The sequence below is a fragment of the Musa acuminata genome, chromosome BXJ1-8 (assembly GCF_036884655.1).
Source record: "Musa acuminata AAA Group cultivar baxijiao chromosome BXJ1-8, Cavendish_Baxijiao_AAA, whole genome shotgun sequence".
In the NCBI taxonomy this organism is placed as follows: Eukaryota; Viridiplantae; Streptophyta; class Magnoliopsida; order Zingiberales; family Musaceae; genus Musa; species Musa acuminata.
Window position 1 is genome coordinate 5,638,443 of NC_088334.1, and position 22,483 is coordinate 5,660,925.

Below are 22,483 nucleotides of genomic sequence, written 5' to 3' on the forward strand. Positions count from 1 at the left end.
AATTAAATCAATTGAAAAGCGTATCATATGTGATCACAATACATACAACAAAATCACTGTGCAAGCTTTCTAGTATAGGATGCCTTCCAGCATCAATAGCCACAGGACCATTATCTGGACATTTAGTTCAATTAGGCATCTCATATTACTTACATCTTAATATAGAAGAAGATGGAGTTGCAAGTAAACTAAGCAGTTACCTGTGAATTCTGGTCTTGTATAGCGGTCAACAGGTTTGGTAGATATTACATGTGCAAATGAGTTCACAATCATATCTAGAAGGTTCAAGACCTCTGCAAGCAATGTTAGTATGGAGATATCATTCCTTATGACATCAATTAGCCCTGCAAATTTAGCTGAGGCAAGATTAGCAGAACTCCAATGCATACATAAGCCATATAACAAGCAAACCTTAACATTAACAGGATAAAGGTGTCAGATAATTTTGCACCACCAGCTCCAATGCCAGTTTCACCTCCAAAAGGATCCCCGAACATAAGAATAACAACAAAAGATTCTCAAGATGAACTCCAGCTAATACATTGACAATTATTAAAGATTTAAGGCCACCTTTTAGCAAATGCTCTTCATGGTTACTGAAGACTTTTCCCAACTTGAAAATAGAATCAAAAGCAGGGTTCGTCGTATCGACCTGTACCACCCAGTATGGCGGTACATACTGGTCCGATAGGGACCAATACGCGGACTACCCCTCTACTAGGCGGTACCATAACCTGACCCCGTATCGGGTGATACGGGGTCTGTGTCGAGCGGTAACGGTTGAAATCTGATTGTTATTGACCTGTACCGATCGGATCAGTAACGATCGAATTTCGACCGTTACTGATCAAGGGCTCTTCAACTCTCTCAAACTCATTCCCACTCACATCTCTCTCTCATTCTCACATTTTCACTCTCCTAAACTCAACAAGGCTATGATTTGTGGATTGATCAAATATAGGAGGATTAAGAGGAAGATCCTTCTCTTAAACCCTTTCCTCTCCCCCACCTCAACTCATATCACTCTCTCAATCTCTTTAACTTTCTCAAACTCATTCCCACTCACATCTCTCTCTCATTCTCACATTTCCACTCTCCTAAACTCAACAAGACTATGATTTGTGGATTAGATCAAACTTAAAAGAAGTAAGAGGAAGATCCCCCTTAGTCAGAATGTGACGAAAGGATCAAGACAACATTGAGTCAGACTGCTTGAGGAACTAGAGACACTCAACCAGGGTTTTGAATACCGGTCCGTACCGATGTACCGAGCTCTGCTCAGAATGGTATGTACCGATATGTACCATTGGTACACCAGGGCGTCTCGATGGTACATCATAAAATCTTAAAAATACATCCACCTACCACGCCAGGGTGTACCGACCAGTATGACTCAGTAGCGATCGAAATCTGGGGTGGTATCGATCGATATGCCTCGGTATCGATTAAAACACTGGTATGACCTAGTAGAGGGCAGTCTGCGTACCGGTATCCTCTCAGATCAGTACATACCGCCCATTGGGTGATACACATCGAAATTAAAAGCCCTGCACCCAACCATCACAGTTGTTCGCCCAACGTGCAAAGGCAAAGACAAAGGGGGAAGGCGATAGCCTCAGCCACACCGTTAGAAAAAATTAAGTTGGGCGACAAAACACCTTCTTAATCGCATTCAACAACCCGCTTAGTCCAGAGACATGACAATGACGTGGACAACAATGTCTCAACCGATGATGGCGACGATGCTAGGGAGTCGATGGTCCCAACTATACAATTTGAGGGTGGTGCATGAATCAAGAAATAGTATTTTACATATGCCACCCAAAATTCAGATCATGGAACTCGACGAGGTACTAGCCAAGTTTATACACAGAAGGAGAATAGGAAGACAATGGATGATTTGGAGCAAATGCGACAGGACCTACATGACGTAGACACAAAGCGAAGCTCATCGTATTAAATTGATTACTTAATTCATTTGAATAAGTTGTTTAAAAAATAATCTATCGATTCAAATCATTTCTTTGTAGATAATTTAATATTAACGGAAAGGCGATACGGAAAGTACTATAAAGTTACTCCTCAAAGCCCGAAAATGATGTGTCACTATTCTTTCCTAATATACATTATTTTTGCTAAAATTATACTAATTTTATATTTATTCCCAACTTAAAAACCCTAATCTAACTTTTATCTATTTTTAGGTATTTTGGAAGCTATTTTTGATGATTTTGGGTATATCATCAGTATGCCTCGATACGTACCATACTGACGCCTGGTTGGTACACCGGTACAGAAGAAAATTATAAACCTTAATCAAAAGTATTTTACCAACATACATTAATTCTCATCAAGATCAACTCCATTTATATATAATTCTTTGAAAATAAGATTTTCAATTTTATAGCATGCCCTCGATAATGGACCAGCATTCTGTGCACCGGTCAACATGAGTAACACTTCCTATGCCAAGCCGTTCTTTATATAATGGATGAATGTCAAGAAAACAATTACAATTTCTGAGCCTTTCACTTTAGAATCTGATTATGTAGATGTCCATGGCAAAATGCAGAGAATTACTTCATTATCTAATTGTTGGATGCAGCATTAAACTATAAGCCTAAATCCTAGACTTCAATATCTAAGTGCCTCTTCTTCAAGAAAATCAAACTTACATGAAGTGGGAGAGAACTCAAGTGAACTTGCTTCTCTTCAAGAAGATATATCTGACATATTAGGTGAAGAAAATTCAAGCACCATAAAATATATTTGCATTGCAATAAAGATGTCTTGAATTAAAGCGGTAAAGGACTCAAGGGACAGACCAGAAAATGAATTTTGAGTAGGAGATGCAGTAACATCTACACTACCAGCCAAATAATAAAAAAAATCTAGACGCCCAACTAATTAAAATTGGTAAATTTGATCTCCAACAAAACTGATGCCCTGAAGCAATCCAAATGCTGGTCCAAACTCCACTCCAACAGTACTCTGGCAATCTTATCCAGGATGTATGAACTAGCAGGCCAACTGCCCAGATATCAGTAATCCTGTATGTAATTTTGAGGTAAAATATCAAACCAGTGCCTCCTGTTTAATGCATTTTTAAGGCAAGAGTTTATAATGTCAAAATTGGATGCCATTGTTAATTGAAAATACCAAGTTTGACATGGAATATGTGTGAGCCCATAACATATGCCCTCCTAGTCTCATTTTTGGCAAATGCTAAGGCACATTAACTGACAAAAATGAAATTGTACTAAATCAATTTGATTCATTTCTAAGTGTTTTTGAAGGGTTTCAAATGTTTTCTTGCATTAATTGTTTATAGGAAACAATGGTTTCCCTTGGTCTCTTGGTGTTATTCCAACCAAAAAAACCCTCAATCAATGGTGGAAATAACATGTGGATTATGGCTATAACTGAAAAGGTAATAACTGTCCTTTCCCCTTACTAAAAACAAACCAAGGTTTCAAATACCGATTCGGCTAGTCATGGACAGCTGCAGCAAGCCTACAATGAAGCACCTTCATTGCTCGAGCAGTTTGTCTTTTGTTTCTTGTCACCTTTTTCAGTGTACGACTAAATAGCAAGGCATGGGATAGCCTAGCAACCTCATTTTGCATGTAATTCACTTTTTTTCTTGCAGTAGACGTAGACTATTCTATCGACCATGAATAGTAGTCCCGGGCTAGTCAAAATAGACCTTTTCGCCTGTGCCAAGATAGGATTTTGATGTCAATGGTTGGTAGAGAAAACGTCAGCCATCTCAACACCCTAGAACCTCTTGGGTGGCACCAAGCCTGATGGGGCATTTGTATAGTACTTGAGCTTTACAACTTGTGAGGCCATAAGCGATATACTCATACAAGCACAAGACTCCATCAAGCTCTCCCTAATGTTGTTCGAATGCAAGTGTCATTTTAAGGCTAATTAAGTTTCTGTTGCTTTCAATTGTTTGTTCCACATGCCTTCCGAGCGACATCAAGATTTTGCCCGTCGTTCACCTCTTCGACTAACTCTTTTTTTCTTATGTAGGTCCTTTGAGATCACAAGAGGTTGAAACTTACACTGAACCTTGCCGGTAGGGCTTGCTTGGGTGCCTCACAACCTAAAAAATTCTAGCTAAATCCTTGACACATGGTATCAGAGCAAGCACACAACCAAAAGTGGTCAACGACTGAACTTACACCATAGCAAAGCAACATGGTGGATCAAGTGGGCTTTCTGTGGGTATATATGTGTATATTCTAATTGAAGATTTTTCGTAGGCTTTCCAATTTTTCTTATTTTTGTGTTTCATTTCTGCTAATACAATGCTTAGAAATGGGAATTTCGTCTGCTGTATTGTGGCACATATTGTGTTGCTGAAGGGTCAAAAACCTCTGCCCTTATGTGGTCCTTTAGAGTTTAGACCTTGTTTTGAGGGCCTAGTTGTTTTGGTTTTGGTACCTTATAGACTTGGTTTCAAACAACACATACCATTGTCATAGTTTACAAGGTCTTTATTGATTTTTATCCAAAAAAGAGGACTTTGTTATTTATTTATTTATCATTCAATTTTGTATTAGTTAGGAGGTCATCATCTGTTCTATGAATCATCTGATAGTTCTCTAACATCATAATACTAAAACTTATTGCGGCTCTGTCAACTGTGACAATTTACAACTTAAGCTAGGAATATCAAGATTTCCTTCTTGGTGATTCAGTAAAGATACAAATAGAGTTTACAGATTAATAAATTTGACATAAAGCTCAAAGTATCAAACTGAAACTTATGGTATATTTCACTTGAAAAAAGAAAGTCTTTTAGGCAAGGTATGCAATACCGTACCGTACCGATGTTTTGAGGTTGGCTCGGTATGGTACGGTACCATGTACCGCTCGGTATAAAGCTTAAAGTATCAAATTGAAACTTATGGTATATTTCACTTGAAAAAAGAAAGTCTTTCAGGCAAGGTATGCAATACCATACCATACCGATGTTTCGAGGTTGGCTCGGTATGGTACAGTACCGTGTACTGAGCGGTACGCCAGGGCATACCGAGTGATACACCTAATTTAGGTGTAAAACCCTCCGAAAATACCTGAAAAAAAAAAAGTTAGGATAGAGTTTTTAAGTTAGAAATAAATATAGTAATAGCATAAGTTTAGCAAAATCAATGTAAATTAGGTAAGAATACTATCACATATCTTTTTCGGGCTTTGAAGAATATCTTGTGCTCGTATTTCAGTCCATTACGAATTGTCCTTATATAAACATACCTCTTGATTAGAAAGTTCTTCATCTTAATTTTTCCAAATTAACCTTGATTCAATTTACAAATCGTTGTTTTGTAGAGTTTAGGAGAGCACAAATGTGAGAAAAAAGAGTTTGAGATAGTTTAAGAGAGTATGAAAATGTAATGAAGTGAAATAAGGGAGAAGAAAGGGTTTAAATACTATGAGAAAGGGCTCGAACGGTCAATTTGACCGTTGGAGCACTATATCACTATTATCGAGCGATTTTAAATATGTCTTCCTCTTACTGTATCACTGTATCACTAATATCAAGCACTGCTATAGTGTAGCACTGTAGCACGTTCCGTCCAGTAGCGGGCGGTCCGCGTACCATTATGCCATCGGATCAGTACGTATCGCCCATACCGGGTGGTACCATTCGAAATTGCATACCATGCTTTTAGGAACTAACAACAAAGCAGTTAAAAACTATTGTTGCTTCTATTGCTCAATGGCAATATAATGGGATCAGGGTGAACAAACAACTCTATTTGAATATAGAACCTACAAGCCAGAGTGGCAAAAAAAAGTCAGAATTCTAACATTCTCTAGAACTTGCCATAAATAAAGGAGAAGCTAGTAACATGCACCAATATGTGAAAGCATAAACCATGTGTCAAACAGATCTGTGCAAATGCAGGCTTCTGGAGATTCCTCCATGAATGTGAAGTGTGTAATGAAGTGTAAGAGAACATTGATATCAGATATGACTACTGTTTGAAGAAACAACACAATGAGTCAGTTGAATTAGGTGTACTGTGAATCATTTATACTGTTTGGTGATGAACATGATAAAGAAAGAAGCACAATAAGTAGCTATAAGGAAGTTTACCATAGAAAATATTCGCTATGGGAACAGATTCCATTATATTCATTCAATACAAAGTTCTACTTGTCTGATGTCATATTTTAAAAGCTGGAAAAATATATTCTATCTTTTAAATATAAGAAAATGAATGGCGCATAGGACTTAGGCACCTTCATCTAGAGAAAAGATAACAACAACCTTCTAAGAAGATCTCTGTACGCATGAAACATTCAACAGCAGCAGACTTGTTTCTAACATTAAGCTGCAATATGTATAACCAGTCTATTAATACTATAAGTATAACCAAATAACTGCACATCATTTTTTTAGATAGAGAAAAAAAATTGAAATTAGGACTACATGGGCTATTGTCAAGCACTTCTAGTACAAAGCCTCAGAAAACACATGATGCTATCAACGTTAAGATCAAAAAAATCTTTTTAGCATATGAATATCCACTGAGATAAAGAAAGAAAACAAATAATCACACAAAAAATAAATGCCTACACTTTTAGAAAAAAGAACTTCAATGTGAGGGCAGTTCTTTTTTGCATCACCGATAGCTCATCAGAAGATTGGAGTGGACTTTTTTGCCTACACTTTGATCAACATGCTGCTATTGGATTGAATTTATCCCTCAAAATTGGCTTGTATACTAAGAAAGTTTTGATATACAAATATCAAAGAGGAAAATATTTCCAATAAAATTTTATTTCGATTGTCCAATGCAGTCAATATGTATTGACTGGCACAGGTGCCAAGTGCTTGATATTATACCATGCGGTCCATGGCTAGAATAAATGTCATCTTGGTATTGCGAATTTTGATAAAGCTTCAAGCTTTCCTGTATGGTACCTCATTTTCTCTCTCAAACCTAATAGACTATCATCTCCAAGATGATGGATGCACTTCGCAATAAGGTTGGATATGGATTGGATGAGGGGAAGATCAAGCTCCTATTCCTTACAGGAAGACTTGTGATCACCGACTCTACCAAGCCATTTCTTCTTCGTCTTCCTTCGTCCCTCTAGTCTTTTAAAAGAACTCAATAAGATTAAGAGCATATCTTTAAAGGAGACCAAAGATTCATCAAAGTTTGCAAGTGGAGGTATTTTGAACTGCCAAAATTCCCTATGAAGAGACCTAGTCTTCATGAATTTCTCAAGGAGAAGCCACTTTAGAATATGCATTATTTCAATTTAGAAAGGAATTTTATAAAAAAGCTGTTCAGAGCAAGGTTTAAGAACTCAGTCTGGTATCAAAAACAAAAACAAATATAATACCAGTACAAATTGATGAATCAACACTTGGTACAGGTTGTTACCGCTTAGATCAGAGTGAAAGATGCAGAGAAGAGGGGAGGAGGAGAATAGGACATGGAGGTGGAGGATGAGGTTGAGGAGGACAAGACAATGACATGGACTAATCGGAGAAGATGACAACACATGCCACAATCATACTTGCCTTAGGAGCCACCTCGAACACGTATGGTTCAGGATGATCACACAACCATCATTATCACATTAATGCATCACGACCTACCAATGTACCATGTCATAGAAGCAATTTTAGGATTGAGTCTAACAAACATACCATATCAATATAAAAATACATGGGATCGAGGACATCAACCCACCGATTGTGGATCCATCAACCGATTCAATTATTACTTGATTTATTTAAATCTTAAAGTTTTGACATGTTATCTAACAATTCAAGTTATATTTTTGTAGGTAATTCAATATCAACGGAAGAACGATTTGAAACGTGCAGCAAAGCTGCTCTTTAATGTCCAAAAAAGATAAATCAACTATCCCTTCCTTATTTAGATATTGTTTAATGAAATTAAACTAACTTTACATATAGTTCTAATTAGAAAACCCTAATTTATGTTTTTTTCCTAATTTTAGGTACTTTCAGAAATCTTCTGGGCTTTTTTGGGACTGTCAATACGCTCAGGTGTACCGACACATAGTACACCGGTATTGAACGATACATGTCGTGTTGTTGGGCAATTGACTGTGCCAGTCAACACAAATAGTCAATCCTTGGTATCACATAAGGACAAATGTTTTTGACCCTTCAGTAGCACACTATGTGCAATCGATCAACACAAAAAAGTCAATCCTTGGTATTATATAAGGACAAAGGTCTTTGGCCCTTCAACATCACAATATGTGCCACAATATAGTAGAAGAAATTATCATCTCTTAGTATTGTATTGGCATAAATGAAAAACATAAGAAAAATTAGAATGCCTACAGAAAATCTTCAATTAGAAAATATATATATATATATATATATATATATATATATATATATGTCAACAATTTGCCTTCTCTTTCTCGCTCTCCCTCCCTCTTTTTGTATCAATTTCTCCTCCCTAGCCTATTGTTACAAGAGTGGCAACATTTAATAGGAATATATGACAATGCCCATGAGATGTATCTTTTAAATAATGGAGTTCAACCCTAAACCTAATAGAACATATTTTCTTTAGAGATAAATAACTAATGAATAAACCCGATTTAGGTCCAAAAAAGTTCCCTATTTCATCGGACCGGTACTGGTATTTTTCGATTTAAGTGTGAACCTAGATACCACTGGCCCACCTAATGCTCACTTCATTTAATGCCTGCTGCCACTGGCCTGAGTACTCTTTTGTCTCTTTCTCCTTCTCATCATCCTTCTTGGTACCATAGTTAGGGTGTTCTAACTCGTTCCAACCAAACCAATTTCCGGTTTGGTTTGATTAAAGTAAGGTAGGTCTGATAACCAAACCAGTTAATCCTACTCGGTTAACCAGTTAATCGATTTATAATTTTAAATAATTTAAAAATATATATATTTCAAATGAATAAGTTTCGTTTAATTGGTCCAATTGGGACGACACGACAAGATTTATGAAATTTGACCTACGTCATTTGTGAAATTGTGGCATTGAAATTGGGTCGATTTAATTAATCGGTTTGAATCGATTTGATTAATCGACGGTGAACAATTTGATTAATTGGTTTAAACCAAACCGAAGAAGAGTACCCCGAACCAGAACCATTTATATAGCCTTCAAAACTAAACTATTGATGAACTAGTTCCGTTTAAACACCCTTAACCACAGTACATACCAGCATACTATGTGTTGGCATTCCTGAGCTCATATGCCACTTTTAAACGCTAGAATACATACCAACATATTTTGTGTTGGTATTCCTATGCTTACATGCCACTTTTAAAGGCCCTGCTCCACAAACCAGATTCCTGTGTGAAATGGTATGCCTCAGCCGATGCTAAGTGACAAAAGCCAAAGTTGGGAGACCTTCCTCGAAGCCCTCAACCTAACTCAACTTTCACCAAGGTATGTTAGGCCGATGTTGGATCAGGATTTGCCATTTTAGAGTTGCAATGTCTTCATTTAGTAACTAAAATTGCATATCCTGCCAACATCCAAAACCATAATGTACTACTAAAAAACCATCTAAATACTACCTCTATAAACAACAAAAGACATGCTCCAAAACAATCGACGATACCCTAAAGCAGCATCCTAAAACAGACTAAGACAATGGCTCTTCTAAGGTATAAACATTCATAAAGATGATTGTGTTGTGAACCCTTCATAAGTCTGTTTTATTTTTATTTTTTAATCTTTCAGAAGTCTGTTACAGACAGACATTACTGACCAACCCCTGCACTGCATTTATTTAATGAATTAGTAGCAAAAGAAAACAAAGGATTACTAGCAAAGAGACAAGTTATTGGTTATCATGCATCTGAAAGATCACAACATCTGAAACCTAGAGGCATAAAAGGTTACCTTAATTTAGCTACCATTCCCTTCTACTAGGTACTATTAAGGCATCAACCAAAGTGATAATAAAATTGCTCATTAAAACACAAATATTGTTGAATATAAGAGAAAAGGCATGAAAAAGTTATACTTACAGAAGCAAGTTCAAAACTGGAGCAGTGTATGTTTTTTCCATGTTTCATGACCTAATGTTAGAGTTTAAGAAACATCAGTGTATATATACATACATACATATATATATATATATATATATATATATATATATATATATATATATATATATATATATATAAACAGATTTTACACAAACCTGAATAAATTTGTCAGGAAGCTTTCCGCTGATGTCCTTTTGTGGAATACTAAAGTAAAATCCTTGCCTATTGTTATAAGGGATCTTCAAATTTGGTAGCTTAAATTTCTCCCGATATTTGTTTGCAAGATTATGAATAGCTGTGTTTACATTCCATATGAGAATTTGAGCTACACAAGTTAACAGAAAGAATAGATGATGAATAACCTTCACTAGTATCACAAAAAGAGCGTCGTGCAACATCTAGAAGTCCATCAATTCCAGATTTAATAGCAAAACATTGTTGTGTGCAAGCAATAAAAGGAGCCCTCGCATGTGCTACATCCTCATCAATGACATCCCCAATTCTGAAAGAAAAATATTAGGCGAACATAGGTTCAAGCACTATGAGAATTTTTTGAACTATTTAACAATAAATCATGATAGTAGTTTGTTGAGACATGTTAATCAACGAAATGCAAATATATGAACATTGCATACATAACTCAAAAGGTGCTACTAAATTGTTATTGTTGATTAGCCTTGTAAGTCAGGGCATTGAGCTTTATACTTAAACAAATTACCTAACAAAAGACAATAGAAGGCTTCTCTAATAACAGATATATACAATCATTGTTTATACCGTCACAACTCAAGCTTTGAAACATGTGGGTCTATCCCCAAAAAGTACCCAGAGAGTGCTCTTTGGAAGTTGGTGGTAACTCTAAATCATTGGCCAAATTTCGAAGCAGGGCTTTCTTTAGGGTATCACTATTTTCTCTAATCAAATAAATATCTAACAGCCTCTTTGGGTCTACATAAAGTGACCAGAAATCTGCATGGATCACCAATATTCTGTAGTCTATAGTCTATAGGCCTGCCACCAGGCCGTTGACACCATCCATGATGCTTATGCATGCAAGATAAAATATCCATCTTCTTTGGGTCCACATAAAGTCACTCACAAATCTTCATGGATCAGCAGGATTACCTACAAGTGAGATTGAATTTCTATGGCCAACCCACCATGAAACTGCCACCATCCATAACATTTGTGCTTGCAAGATAAATATTTACCATTATGCATAATAATGTTCCCAAGGGAATTACACACCACAAGCCATTGTTCCTCCAATATTATGTCTATTACAACAAAACCACATTGGTCAAGACTCCAGAGTAAAGTACTCAGAAGATGCTATTTATATGTGGGTAATGACTCATACTATTACAACTTGAACCTCATCTACTGCCTTCTCCTCCTCTTTCATGTATAAACTTGACCAGTACCTCTTCGATCTCCATGATTTGAATCTTGGGCGGCATATGCAAAATACCACTATGCACCACCCTCAAATTATATAGACGGGACCATCGGCATCACCGCCATTATCAATCGAGGCATTACTGTCCACATCGTTATCATGTCTCTGGACTCTCAAATTTGCCTTTGCACGTTATGCCACAAACAAAGTTGTAAACGAGGTGTTTGATGTAATGCTCATACATGTTTGTGGCTTTCGGTTATGTTTATACTATACATAGCATGTAGAGGGCTGGCTATAGGCTTGGCAGCCTCATTTTGGTTGGCTTTGGTGGTCGTTTTAGGCTTGCAAATGAAAGTTGTGTCATGTGGGCACTTGTGGGGATTTTGGCAAAGTATACAGTTTCGAATGATACTGTCCGATATGAGTGGTAAGTACCGGTCCGACAGCATACTGGTACGCGGACCGCTTGCTACCGAGCGAAGCATTTAAAAGTGCCCCGTATCGTGTATCGAACAGTAACAATCGATTTTGACCGTTACCGCTCGGTAATAGTGCTCCAATAGTCAAATTAACCATTAGAGCCCTTTCTCATAGGTTTTTAAACCCTTCTCCCTTATTTCACTCCATTTCATTCTCATACTCTCTAAATCTCATATTTGTGCTCTCCTAAACTTTACAAAATAACGATTTGCGAATTGAATCAAGACTAATTTGGAAAGATTAAGAGGAAGAATTTTATAATCAAGAGGTATTTATTCTCAGTAATTAAGATCTTTAATATTATGATTAGTATTTTTAATATTGATTAATTCGAAATTACATACTTAATAAGTCAAATATTTATATTTCAGGTATATTAAATATTAAAAAATATTTATAATAAGTTTAATTAAGTTTTATTAAAGTTATTCTGTAATTAGTCATTTTAATGATGATTTAATCTAAATTTGTTCGATTTTATGTCAATTCAATATGTTTAATACCTATTAGGGTGTTTGCCATGTTTATAGTGTTAAAAGAGAAGTAATTAGTAGGTAATTAACTATGTTAATCATTAATTAATGTATCTAATGATGATTTTATCATAATTTGAATCATATTGGATCAAAATTATATATTTAATGCTTCTTTTATATATGTAACATATTTATGATTATAAAATGAGATTAATTATGTTTTAATAAAATTATTTAATGTTGCGATTAGTGATTTTGAATCGATATTTGGTCGATTCAATATGTTTATACTTTATAGCTTATTTGATTTAAATTTGGTAGGATCATGACACCAAAAGAACAACCACATGATGATTCATGGGTTCATGCCTGAAAGATAGATGGGAACAATCATCATTGGCAATGTATTTATTGTGACTACATTGGCAAGGGTGGAGGAATAACTCGAGTGAAAATGCATTTGGCTGATAGGTATCATGATGTTGCAAAATGCAAGAAGGTTCCGAAAGAGGTCCGTGAATTATTTCAAAGCAAGCTACAACAAACAAAGGAAGATACATTAAAAAAGAAGGCAAGAATTGAGAAAGAATATTATAGGGCTACGCAGGAACCAGTTTATGATCAGTATAGTCATAATTGGAGCGATCAAGTCGACCCGGATCAAGTTGACCAATATGAGGGTTGCGGCGATCAAGTCGACTCGGATCTCATAGTTGGGATTCGTGCATCATTGGAGCATCAGTATACGATCGATAAAGCAATGAGGCATCGACGACCTAACTCACAATTGGAGCATGGCAGTGGTAGTGGAATCCAAAGATCGACCAGCATGAGACATCCAACTGCTCCTTCTCAGTTAGGTCGAACTAGTAGTATGAGGTATGGTGGACTTCGTGGTTTTATGATAGGTCTTGACCGGAGGTCCGCACCAGATATTGTTGATATTAATCCGCAAACCTATCCCCCACAAACAACGAAACAGACACGGATTGACGATGCATACACAAAAGAAAAAAAATGAGATATTGGGAAGGCAATCTCAAAATTGTTCAACTTCCAACCAACACAGCCCAAAGTCCATATTATCATAGCATTGGATCTAACCTCCAACACCGAGGGAGATTTACGGTGTGTACTTAGACTAAATCCTGCAAGAGGCAATGGGACGAATATGAGGTGACACTGATGTGTTTGGACAAGACCAACAAAAATGAGTATCATCAACTTTCTTGTTTATTGCAACAGAAGAGTGGTGTTTTATAAGTCCATTAATGCTTCTGAAAAGATCCAAGATGCAAACTACATTGAGAGCTTGATGGACATTATAGTAGAGGAGTTCGGACCACGGTATGTTGTCCAAATAATAACCGACAATGGAGCGAATTTCAAGAAGGCTGGTTTGCAATTGATGGAAAAAAGAATAACTTTGTTTTGGACTCAATGTGCAGCTCATTGCATAGATCTAATGCTGAAGGATATTGGTGAGCTAAACGCGGTCAAGAATTGTGTAGCTCGAGCACAATTAATTACAAAGTTTATATATAATCATCATTGGGTCCACACTTTAATGCAAAAGTATGTAAACGGTGAGATACTCCGACCTGGAATTACCCGGTTTACTACCAATTTTATTCCATTAAAGTCATTACACAAAAAAGGCATGACTTAAAGGCAATGGTCACCTCACAAGAGTGGTCTAATTCCAGATATTCGAAATTGAGCGATGAAAAGAAGATAGAAAAGACCATTCTTTCCTTTAGATTTTGGGAGAGTATACCAGAAATCATAAAAGGTGTTTTACCACTTTATATTGTTCTCCGTAAGGTCGATATGGTCAAGCATCCACAGATGTCAGGAAAGTGGTCATAGTATTTTGGGAGAGTATATTGTTCGCGGCAGTCCTCCGTGTCATGGTCATAGTCCCGGTGGAACCTGCAATATTTGGACCGATCTTTGTGAGTGGTTCTCATGGGATAAGGTTGTCGCAAGAGACCCTTCTCCTTGACGTGGAGAAAGATCTCGATACGAGACGTGTTCAGGGGGAGAGGCGAGGGCCTCGGGAGCAGTAGCTCTTGTCGATCGGGCCTTCGGCGGGGTTGCGTCGGGGCTGCGGAGGTCATTCCCCGGGATTGTTCTGCCCTTGGCCTCTTGCCATCCATGCGCTTCTCCGCCACCAGCGCTTCAGCGGCGATGTACTAGTTGGCGCACTAGAGCATTTCAGAGACAGTTACTGGCAGCTTCTCAATCAACGACCAAAAGAACCTCGAAGGCTTCAAGCCCATCAGAAATGCCTGCATGATTAAAGAAGGGTGAGCGTCCGAAAATCCCTGGATTTTAGTGGCGAAACGTGCCACGAACTGGGAGAGCGACTCATCTTCGCGCTGAGATAACGCGAGCAGGGTGACCATGGAAGGCCTAGGTCGCACGCTGGCGAGGAAGTTCTGCTCGAATTCCCTAGCGAGCTAGTCGAAGGACAAGACTTAGGACTGGCGCAGCCAGCTGAACCACGCTCGTGCCGGTCCCCTGAGGGTGGTCGGAAATGCCCGGCACATCAATGCATTGGAGGTGCCATAGAGGGCCATCTGAGTCCGAAATGCGAAGACATGCTCCTCGGGGTCGGAGTCGCCGTCGTATGTCTCTAATGCCGATAGCCTGAAATTGAGGGGTACCGGCTTGTCCTCTACTTCCTGAGTAAAAGGGGATCCGCCTGAGCCGCCTTCGCTAGACTCGCTCCGCGATTTTCGAAACTCGCACTGGAACTCGTCCAAGCGTTGGTTGACCCGGGATAGCTGGGTCCTAAGCGAGTCATCCGCGAAGTCAGACGATATGGTGTCAGGCTCAAAGTGGGGTGGTGTGATTCGGTAGGGTGCGGGTATGTTCTGCTCGGGCGGACCTCTCAGGTCCGCCGTTTGCTCTCGGGCTTCTCCCGTCCCAACCTGCTACCCCCTCGGCCTCTGCCGGGTCGGGTCGGGTCGGTCGGGGGAGCCGCTAGCTGCACGATCTGAGGAATGAGCGGAACGAGCGTCTGCATCATGCCCGCCATAGCTTGCACTTGCTTGGTCAGGTTAAGGAACGCCTCGGGTGTCACGACCGAGGGTCCTATGGTAAGTCTGGGGGGCGACAAACCTGGGTCGTTGAAGGTCGGGAGGCCGGGATCCCCCCGTCTCTGAGGGTGGGGAGGGACTGATTTCCGGGCTCGATGGAGGGGAGACTGGTCGGTGGTTCTCCCTCGGGGAGAGCTCCTGCGAGATGCTCCTGCGACGTGGCCCTTCCTCTAGTGCCAAAAGTTTTGGTGAACAAATGTGCCGTGGCTGGTGAGTCAGCACGGCCTGGTCCACGGGTCGATGTCAGGAGTTCTCTGTCGGCTGAGCTGGACGCCGAGGTAGGCCGGGCCCTCGTAACAGGGTGTTGATCAGCGTTTCTCGATCCGAGCGTCGAGCATCGTCTCTCCGTTCCCGGGCTGGTTGGCAGCTAGCCTTCGTTCACTAGACGACGATTCCCAGGTCGAGGCGCTCGTGGCTCGAGAGTGGCCTCTTGCCTACAAAAATAGCCTTCGTCGGGTGGTTCCCGACTTTAGCCCCTCCGACGAGCAAGTCAGTTATGGGTTCAATTGTATTTTTGTCCTCTCCCAAGCCGGATGCCGGCCAGGGGCTTTTATACTATTGTACGAGGGTCGGTTGCACGCTAGTTCGACGTGGCCGCTGATCCTCGAGGGATGGGACGACACTTCTAACTGGTCGCCGTCTCGAGACGTGCGGAGCGACGTCAGACGACACCGGCCCGAGCTCTCGGGACGGGACATGTTGAACAGCGTTTCGGTACAAATTCTGACTTGGCGTATGACATCAATTGTGACGTGTCTTAGGCCCAAAATACGCCTTATTAACAGTAACGAGGTGAAAAGGAAGGTGCAACCCCGCCTCCAGAGCATCACGTGATAGGCAAAAAAACCCCTAGGGGCCAAATGGAAGGGACGCTACCCGAGCTCGGGAACGGACACTGTGTACTCCGCCGGGATATGGTAATGAGAATGCATATGTTCTAGCCCACTACGGCGGAGCCACGAATCCCGCCATGACAGTTAATTGAAGACCCGCTATAGTGGAGCCATAAATCCAACCATGGTAGTCAATCGAAGACCTACTATGGCAAAAGTCGCTCGGCGGAAGCCCGTTACAACGGAGTCATAAATCTTGCCACAACAATCGATTGAAGACCCGCTACGATGGAAGCCATAAATCCCCACCAAGGCGATCAATCGAAGACTCGCTACGACAGAAGCCCGCTACGACGGAGCCACAAATCCTGCCATGGTAGTCGATAAAAGACCCGCTACGACAGAAGCGCCTACGACTAAGCCATAAATCCTGTCATAGCGGTAAATCAAAGACCCGCTATAAAGGAGCCATAAATCCTACCACGGTGGTTGATCGAAGACCCGCTACGACATAAGCTGCTATGGTGGAGCCATAAATCCTACCACGGCGATCGAAGACCCGCTACGGCGAAGCCACAAGCCTCGTTATGTCGGTCGATCGAAGACCCACTACGACGGAAGCCTGCCACAGCAATTAATAGAAGACCCACTATGACGGAGCCATAAATCCTGCCATGGCGATCGATTGAAGACTTGCTACGGCGAAGCCACAAGCCTAGCTATGGGGATCAATCCAAGACTCGCCACGGCGAAAATCCGACCCGCACCACAACGGGGCGTCGAGCATAACACGCTCGAGGCGTGCGAGTTGGGAAACCCAACCCGCTTCAAAACATCCTCACCCGAAACGTGAAAATCGAAGACCCTGAATGAATAAAAAGGCCAAATGACGTGCCTCGAGCCCCCTTGTCAAAGTCTCAAAACACGCCTTCTGGGGGGGACGAATGATAGGGAATATACTGACATTAGTTGTGACCTGCCAACTAGCTGCCACCAAGACGTTGACATAGGCAGGGAAATTCCTGCATCGCGCTTTCCCAACAGCAAACGACAGGGCAATGACCTACTACCCTCGGTAGACTACGACTCAGGGAAAGGCGGTATAGACCAACCGCCAGGAGCAATAACCCCCAGGCAACAAAGCTTGTCTGACCTCTCCCTAGTCAGCTTCCACAGACGATTATCGTCCACCTATTTCGGGCAACCGTCGGGACTGGCAAGCGGCGCCCCTGCAGGTGTCCTTCACTGACGATGTGCCATAGGGAATTGTATCGATCAACCGTCCACATAAATGAGCCACAAGAGGACGTACGAGCTAGTCTTCACCAACCATCGGTCTTCCTTCGTCGGCTGCCCAAGTATAAAAGCTGAACCCAAGGCCTGAACAAGGCGCCAAACTCGAAAACCTTTATTGTTCCCACTCCACAAAGATTAACTTTACTATCGAAGGTGTCGGATCGGGAAATCCCCCTCGACACTGACCTCTTATGTAGGGTCCCGATGAAGTTAAGGCACGCCTCGGCTCACCCCCTAGAACCCCGAGGAGGTCGGGGCCCACCTCGGTCCGACTCAGAAGCAACCTCATGTGTTCAACCACCACCTCGAGATCGCTTCGATCGAACCTTCACCAACTCCAACCACCTCACCTAATTGCCACGAGGGCTGTCAGGACAACCTCGGGCCTTCCGAACGGAAATGAGTCGTGTCGATTCACAGTCGACAGCATCAAGGCAATAACAAAATGAATTGAAAAAGGGGGGAGCAAAACAGTTTAGAAACCCTTTAAGATGCCTCCAACAGTCAAATTGATCGTTAGAAAATAAATATAAATCGACAACTGCCGGTTTCGACCGTTACAACATAGTACAGGTTGGTAACGATCGAAATTTCGATCGTTATTGCCCGGGTACAGCCCCGTATCGCTCAATACGGGGCCAAAAATTTGATATTGCTCGATAGCAGGCGGTCCGCGTGTCGAGAGGCTCTCGGACCGGTATGTACCGCCCGAGACATATTGAAATTGTAATTCAGAACTTGTAGCACCATCATATCCAAGTTATTGGGTGAAAAGATCAAACGGATTAGGTTTCATATATGTGTGTGTATTAAAATAAGAGGAGAAACTTACTACAGAAAACACAATCAATAGCTTAAGTGTAGCAAAACAAAATTAATACCAAATAAATTATCTGAACAAGGTTTAATTTTTTATCTAAAAATTAGGTGAAGTTGCAGCAAAACTAATTGAAAAGTAGCAAAAATTGCTCACTTACGTCTTATTCTCTAATCTTGATTGAGAAAGGGTCAATTTAAGAGAATGTAACCAACTGAGTCACGGAATGATGACCAAAGACATAATATTCTCCTCCCCCATCTCTTCCTTGCTATAATTTATCCCAAGTGGGCCCTATCTTTAAGAGCTAACCATGTAAAAATCTTTGCTTTTTTTGGAAGTCGGAAATAGAAGTGACAATTGGAGCAAGATATATTGGGTTCACATTGTATTGGCTTAAGGTCAACATGAATACACTTACCAAAATCTAATGACTTATGTGATTAAGTTAATAAAGTCCAGCATGCACCAACCTCCTGTGATTGGTAAGACATAAATCTGACATAATCTAACATAATAATCACTACATTGACTTCAATTTAACACTCAAGAGATATGTGATGAACATAATAGAGAGAAGATATCTTTATTAATTAAAGTAATAGCTACTCAAGGTAAGATCTTGTAAAACTCTCCTTGATTCAGATGCATGAAACAGTTAGTATTTCGCTTACCTTTGAGTCAAATAGGCCTAGTTAATATCCCTAAAAAAAAAATGCAAAGACGAACTTGAATGCTGAAAACGAACAAAATACAGAAAATGTTAGAAGAACAAACCTCTTTCTCATTCCTTCATAATTTTTATTTTCACAAACAGTCCTGTAAATATTATGAAGAAGCAAACTTTTCGCATCTTTAAGCACCTATAAACAATATTGGGTATGTTTAGTCAAATATAATCACAGAGGTACACGGTCAGTGGTTTGTGGTTGTGGTGAACAGGTGATAGAAATGGTTCTCAAAGCACACAGTAGGCAGTGGTTTCAGAGAATGTAATCAGCTATTAAAATGCAAAAGAAATGTACCATATGCAGAACAATAAAATGATTAAAACTGCTAAAGCTGACAATGAGTTTTGCAATTTTCTTTCACATAGCTCAATGATCATACTCTCAAATTAAATTTATCTGTATACCTTAGAAAGGAAAGGGAGTGCATCCAAAGCAGTTTTGAGAACTATGATGTCTGATATCAGTATCTGAATCTTCCTACCATTTGCAGGCCTCAAAACTTCCTCTGTGACCTTCTTAGGTTTAAAGCAGAAACGACAGAGAACTTTATCTAGGAGAATGTTAAACAGCTGATGGTAATCATTTGACAAATAACCAACATGTGAAATCTTGTTTAATAAAATATACAAACTTACCAGTTTCTTTTGGAAATTTGCGAAGACTCTGTGACAGACCAAAAAATAACTCCTCATTGCTCATTAACTCATCCTGAAAAAATACACTTAACTTGAAGGGAATTTGAACAATAAGTGACCGGGCATACCCAGTACACAAGGCTCCCGCCAATGTGGGGTCCGGGGAGAGTCAATGTGCACGCAGCCTTACCTTTAAATATTTAAAGGTGTTGTTTTCGTATTTTACAATTTGAACAATAAGTGACCAATAACTGTATTTTACAATTAAAAATAATAAGAAATGATAAAAATTGTGTTTCGTACAGAACAAGGCATATGTGAAATGATAACAACATTGGATAAAACAATGCACCTTTTTTCCTACATTTATTTAAGAGGATATTCAAATGTCAACAAACATCACAAATAAGAACATTGATAGTTTGACACATCCTGTCATAACCTGAATAAAATATAAGTCAAAACAGTACATACACACCAGTATTTATTGGTACAACCAACTGACCAAGTAATAATGATTAAAACAGACACCTCGATATCATACATATACTACCCATTTTATATTTTTTTATTGTTTTAGTCAATGATTTTGGATAATATAGCTTGGTATACAGGAACTGTGAAGGTCTAATATGTTACCGAAATTGGTGGCGGTCTGATAATTTAAAACCTTGGTTTGAATATAAGTACTATGACAGTAAATATCTCAACACAGGATTCAGATTCTTAATGACTATCATGTTCTGAGCTTCAAACTAAGACATCACTAAAAGGCATTTAATGAATGTAAACTGAAAGATAATTAGCACAACACCAGAAGAAATATAGAGGGGTTAATACAAAATGAAAAATAAACTGAAATATATGTAGCCACAAAATATAAAATTCTTTGTTATGAATACAAAATTAAAAGATTTCATATTAGCTTCGGGAAAATAACATAATACAATATGAATAAAATAAAATATACTTACCAAGCAATCTAATCGAGCATTGATAGTTTCAATATCTTTTAGAGGTTGCAACAAGTTTGCGCGAAGTAATCTAGCCCTGGAATATAACAGATTATCTGTATTGTAATAAGCAAAGCAAGAAGAGGGAAAGTGTCACTGGGTTGATTACATTGTAAATGAAATAAATCACTGGAAAAGCACATGTAAATGTCTATTTCTTTTTTTTTTCTGCATACTTGGAATAATAGACAGTATAATCAAGAGAAGACCAATGCTTGGTTATCATGCCACCTTATAACCAAATAGCATTCATCCAACTTATAAGCATACTTCCACTCCTCTTCCTAAGCATTACTTTTACAAGTTACTACTGTGTAGATTTGTCTTAACTATCCATCATCTGTAGACCTTGGAGCAGAAAGTGATGCTAAAAGCTGGGCTAAAATAACCATTATATCTACATATTCCATAAAAAATAGTTGTCTACAGGAACAAGAGGTTCCACATACAAAACAATCATGAATAACAAAGGAATTTTTATCTTGGTGTCAATAGTGCTCACTGCTTAGTACAATAGAATATCAAATTGTATAATCTTGATGCATGCTGATTTGTCAAAGGTACAAATAGGAAAACAGAGAAAAAAAAAAAAGAAGAGTCATACAACTTTTACCCAAAAAAAAAAAGAATTTTTATCTGTGGAATATCAAATTGTATAATCTTGATGCATGCTGATTTGTCAAAGGTACAAATAGGAAAACAGAGAAAAAAAAAAAAAAAAAGAGTCATACAACTTTTACCCAAAAAAAAAAGAATTTTTATTTGTGGAACAAGAGGTTCCACAGACAAAAAATCATGAATAATAAAGGAATTTTTATCTTGGTGTCAATAGTGTTCAACTGCCTTAGCTCAGTACAATAGAATATCAAATTGTATAATCTTGATGCATGCTGATTTGTCAAAGGTATAAATAGGAAAACAGAGAAAAAAAGAAGAGTCATACAACTTTTACCCAACAGTAGCTGAAGCTATTCATCAATCTTTAGACCTTGAAAATTAAAAAGAAAATGACTCGAAGAAGTTGGGCTGGAAGAAGCATTATTTGGTGCCTGTATATAAAAGTGGTACGATACAGACAACATAAACAAGTTGGTACTGTGCTAGCCCTAGGCCAAAACAATAAAATATCATACAAAATCATATTAATGAATGCCAATTTGTTGATGGTACAACTAGGAGAAAAGTCAGAAAAAGAATCATTCAGTCCATCAGCTCTAAGAAAATAAGGAAAGAATAAAAAATAATACCATATGCCAAATACTATCCAACAAGTCTCGGACCATCAATAACTGATGGTGTAATAAGTGCTTGACAGGGAAAGTCATATATCTAGTCAAAGTTCAAAAAATAGATCACTGATAAGTGAGAAAAGTCCATCAGCTCTAAGAAAATAGGGAAAGAATAAAAAATAATACCATATGCCAAATACTATCCAACAAGTCTCGGACCATCAATAACTGATGGTGTAATAAGTGCTTGACAGGGAAAGTCATATATCTAGTCAAAGTTCAAAAAATAGATCACTGATAAGTGAGAAAAGTCCATCAGCTCTAAGAAAATAGGGAAAGAATAAAAAATAATACCATATGCCAAATACCATCCAACAAGTCTCAGACCATCAATAACTGATGGTGTAATAAGTGCT

At 39.0% G+C, this 22,483-nt stretch overlaps 1 protein-coding gene across 2 annotated transcripts in view; it reads right to left on the reverse strand.

The window, feature by feature from the left end:
* LOC103993549 (DNA mismatch repair protein MSH4) overlaps positions 1 to 22,483 on the reverse strand; it is a 35,627-nt gene that overhangs the window by 4,132 nt on the left and 9,012 nt on the right. For both annotated transcript variants that reach the window (XM_009413647.3, XM_018830932.2), the window contains 10 exons: positions 20,800 to 20,875; positions 19,826 to 19,898; positions 19,595 to 19,740; positions 19,237 to 19,322; positions 10,414 to 10,553; positions 10,207 to 10,346; positions 10,031 to 10,081; positions 6,287 to 6,350; positions 201 to 344; positions 47 to 114 (listed from right to left, as the gene is read on the reverse strand). In XM_009413647.3, the coding sequence (XP_009411922.2) occupies positions 47 to 114; positions 201 to 344; positions 6,287 to 6,350; positions 10,031 to 10,081; positions 10,207 to 10,346; positions 10,414 to 10,553; positions 19,237 to 19,322; positions 19,595 to 19,740; positions 19,826 to 19,898; positions 20,800 to 20,875 (988 nt within the window). The remainder of the gene's footprint in view (positions 1 to 46; positions 115 to 200; positions 345 to 6,286; positions 6,351 to 10,030; positions 10,082 to 10,206; positions 10,347 to 10,413; positions 10,554 to 19,236; positions 19,323 to 19,594; positions 19,741 to 19,825; positions 19,899 to 20,799; positions 20,876 to 22,483) is intronic.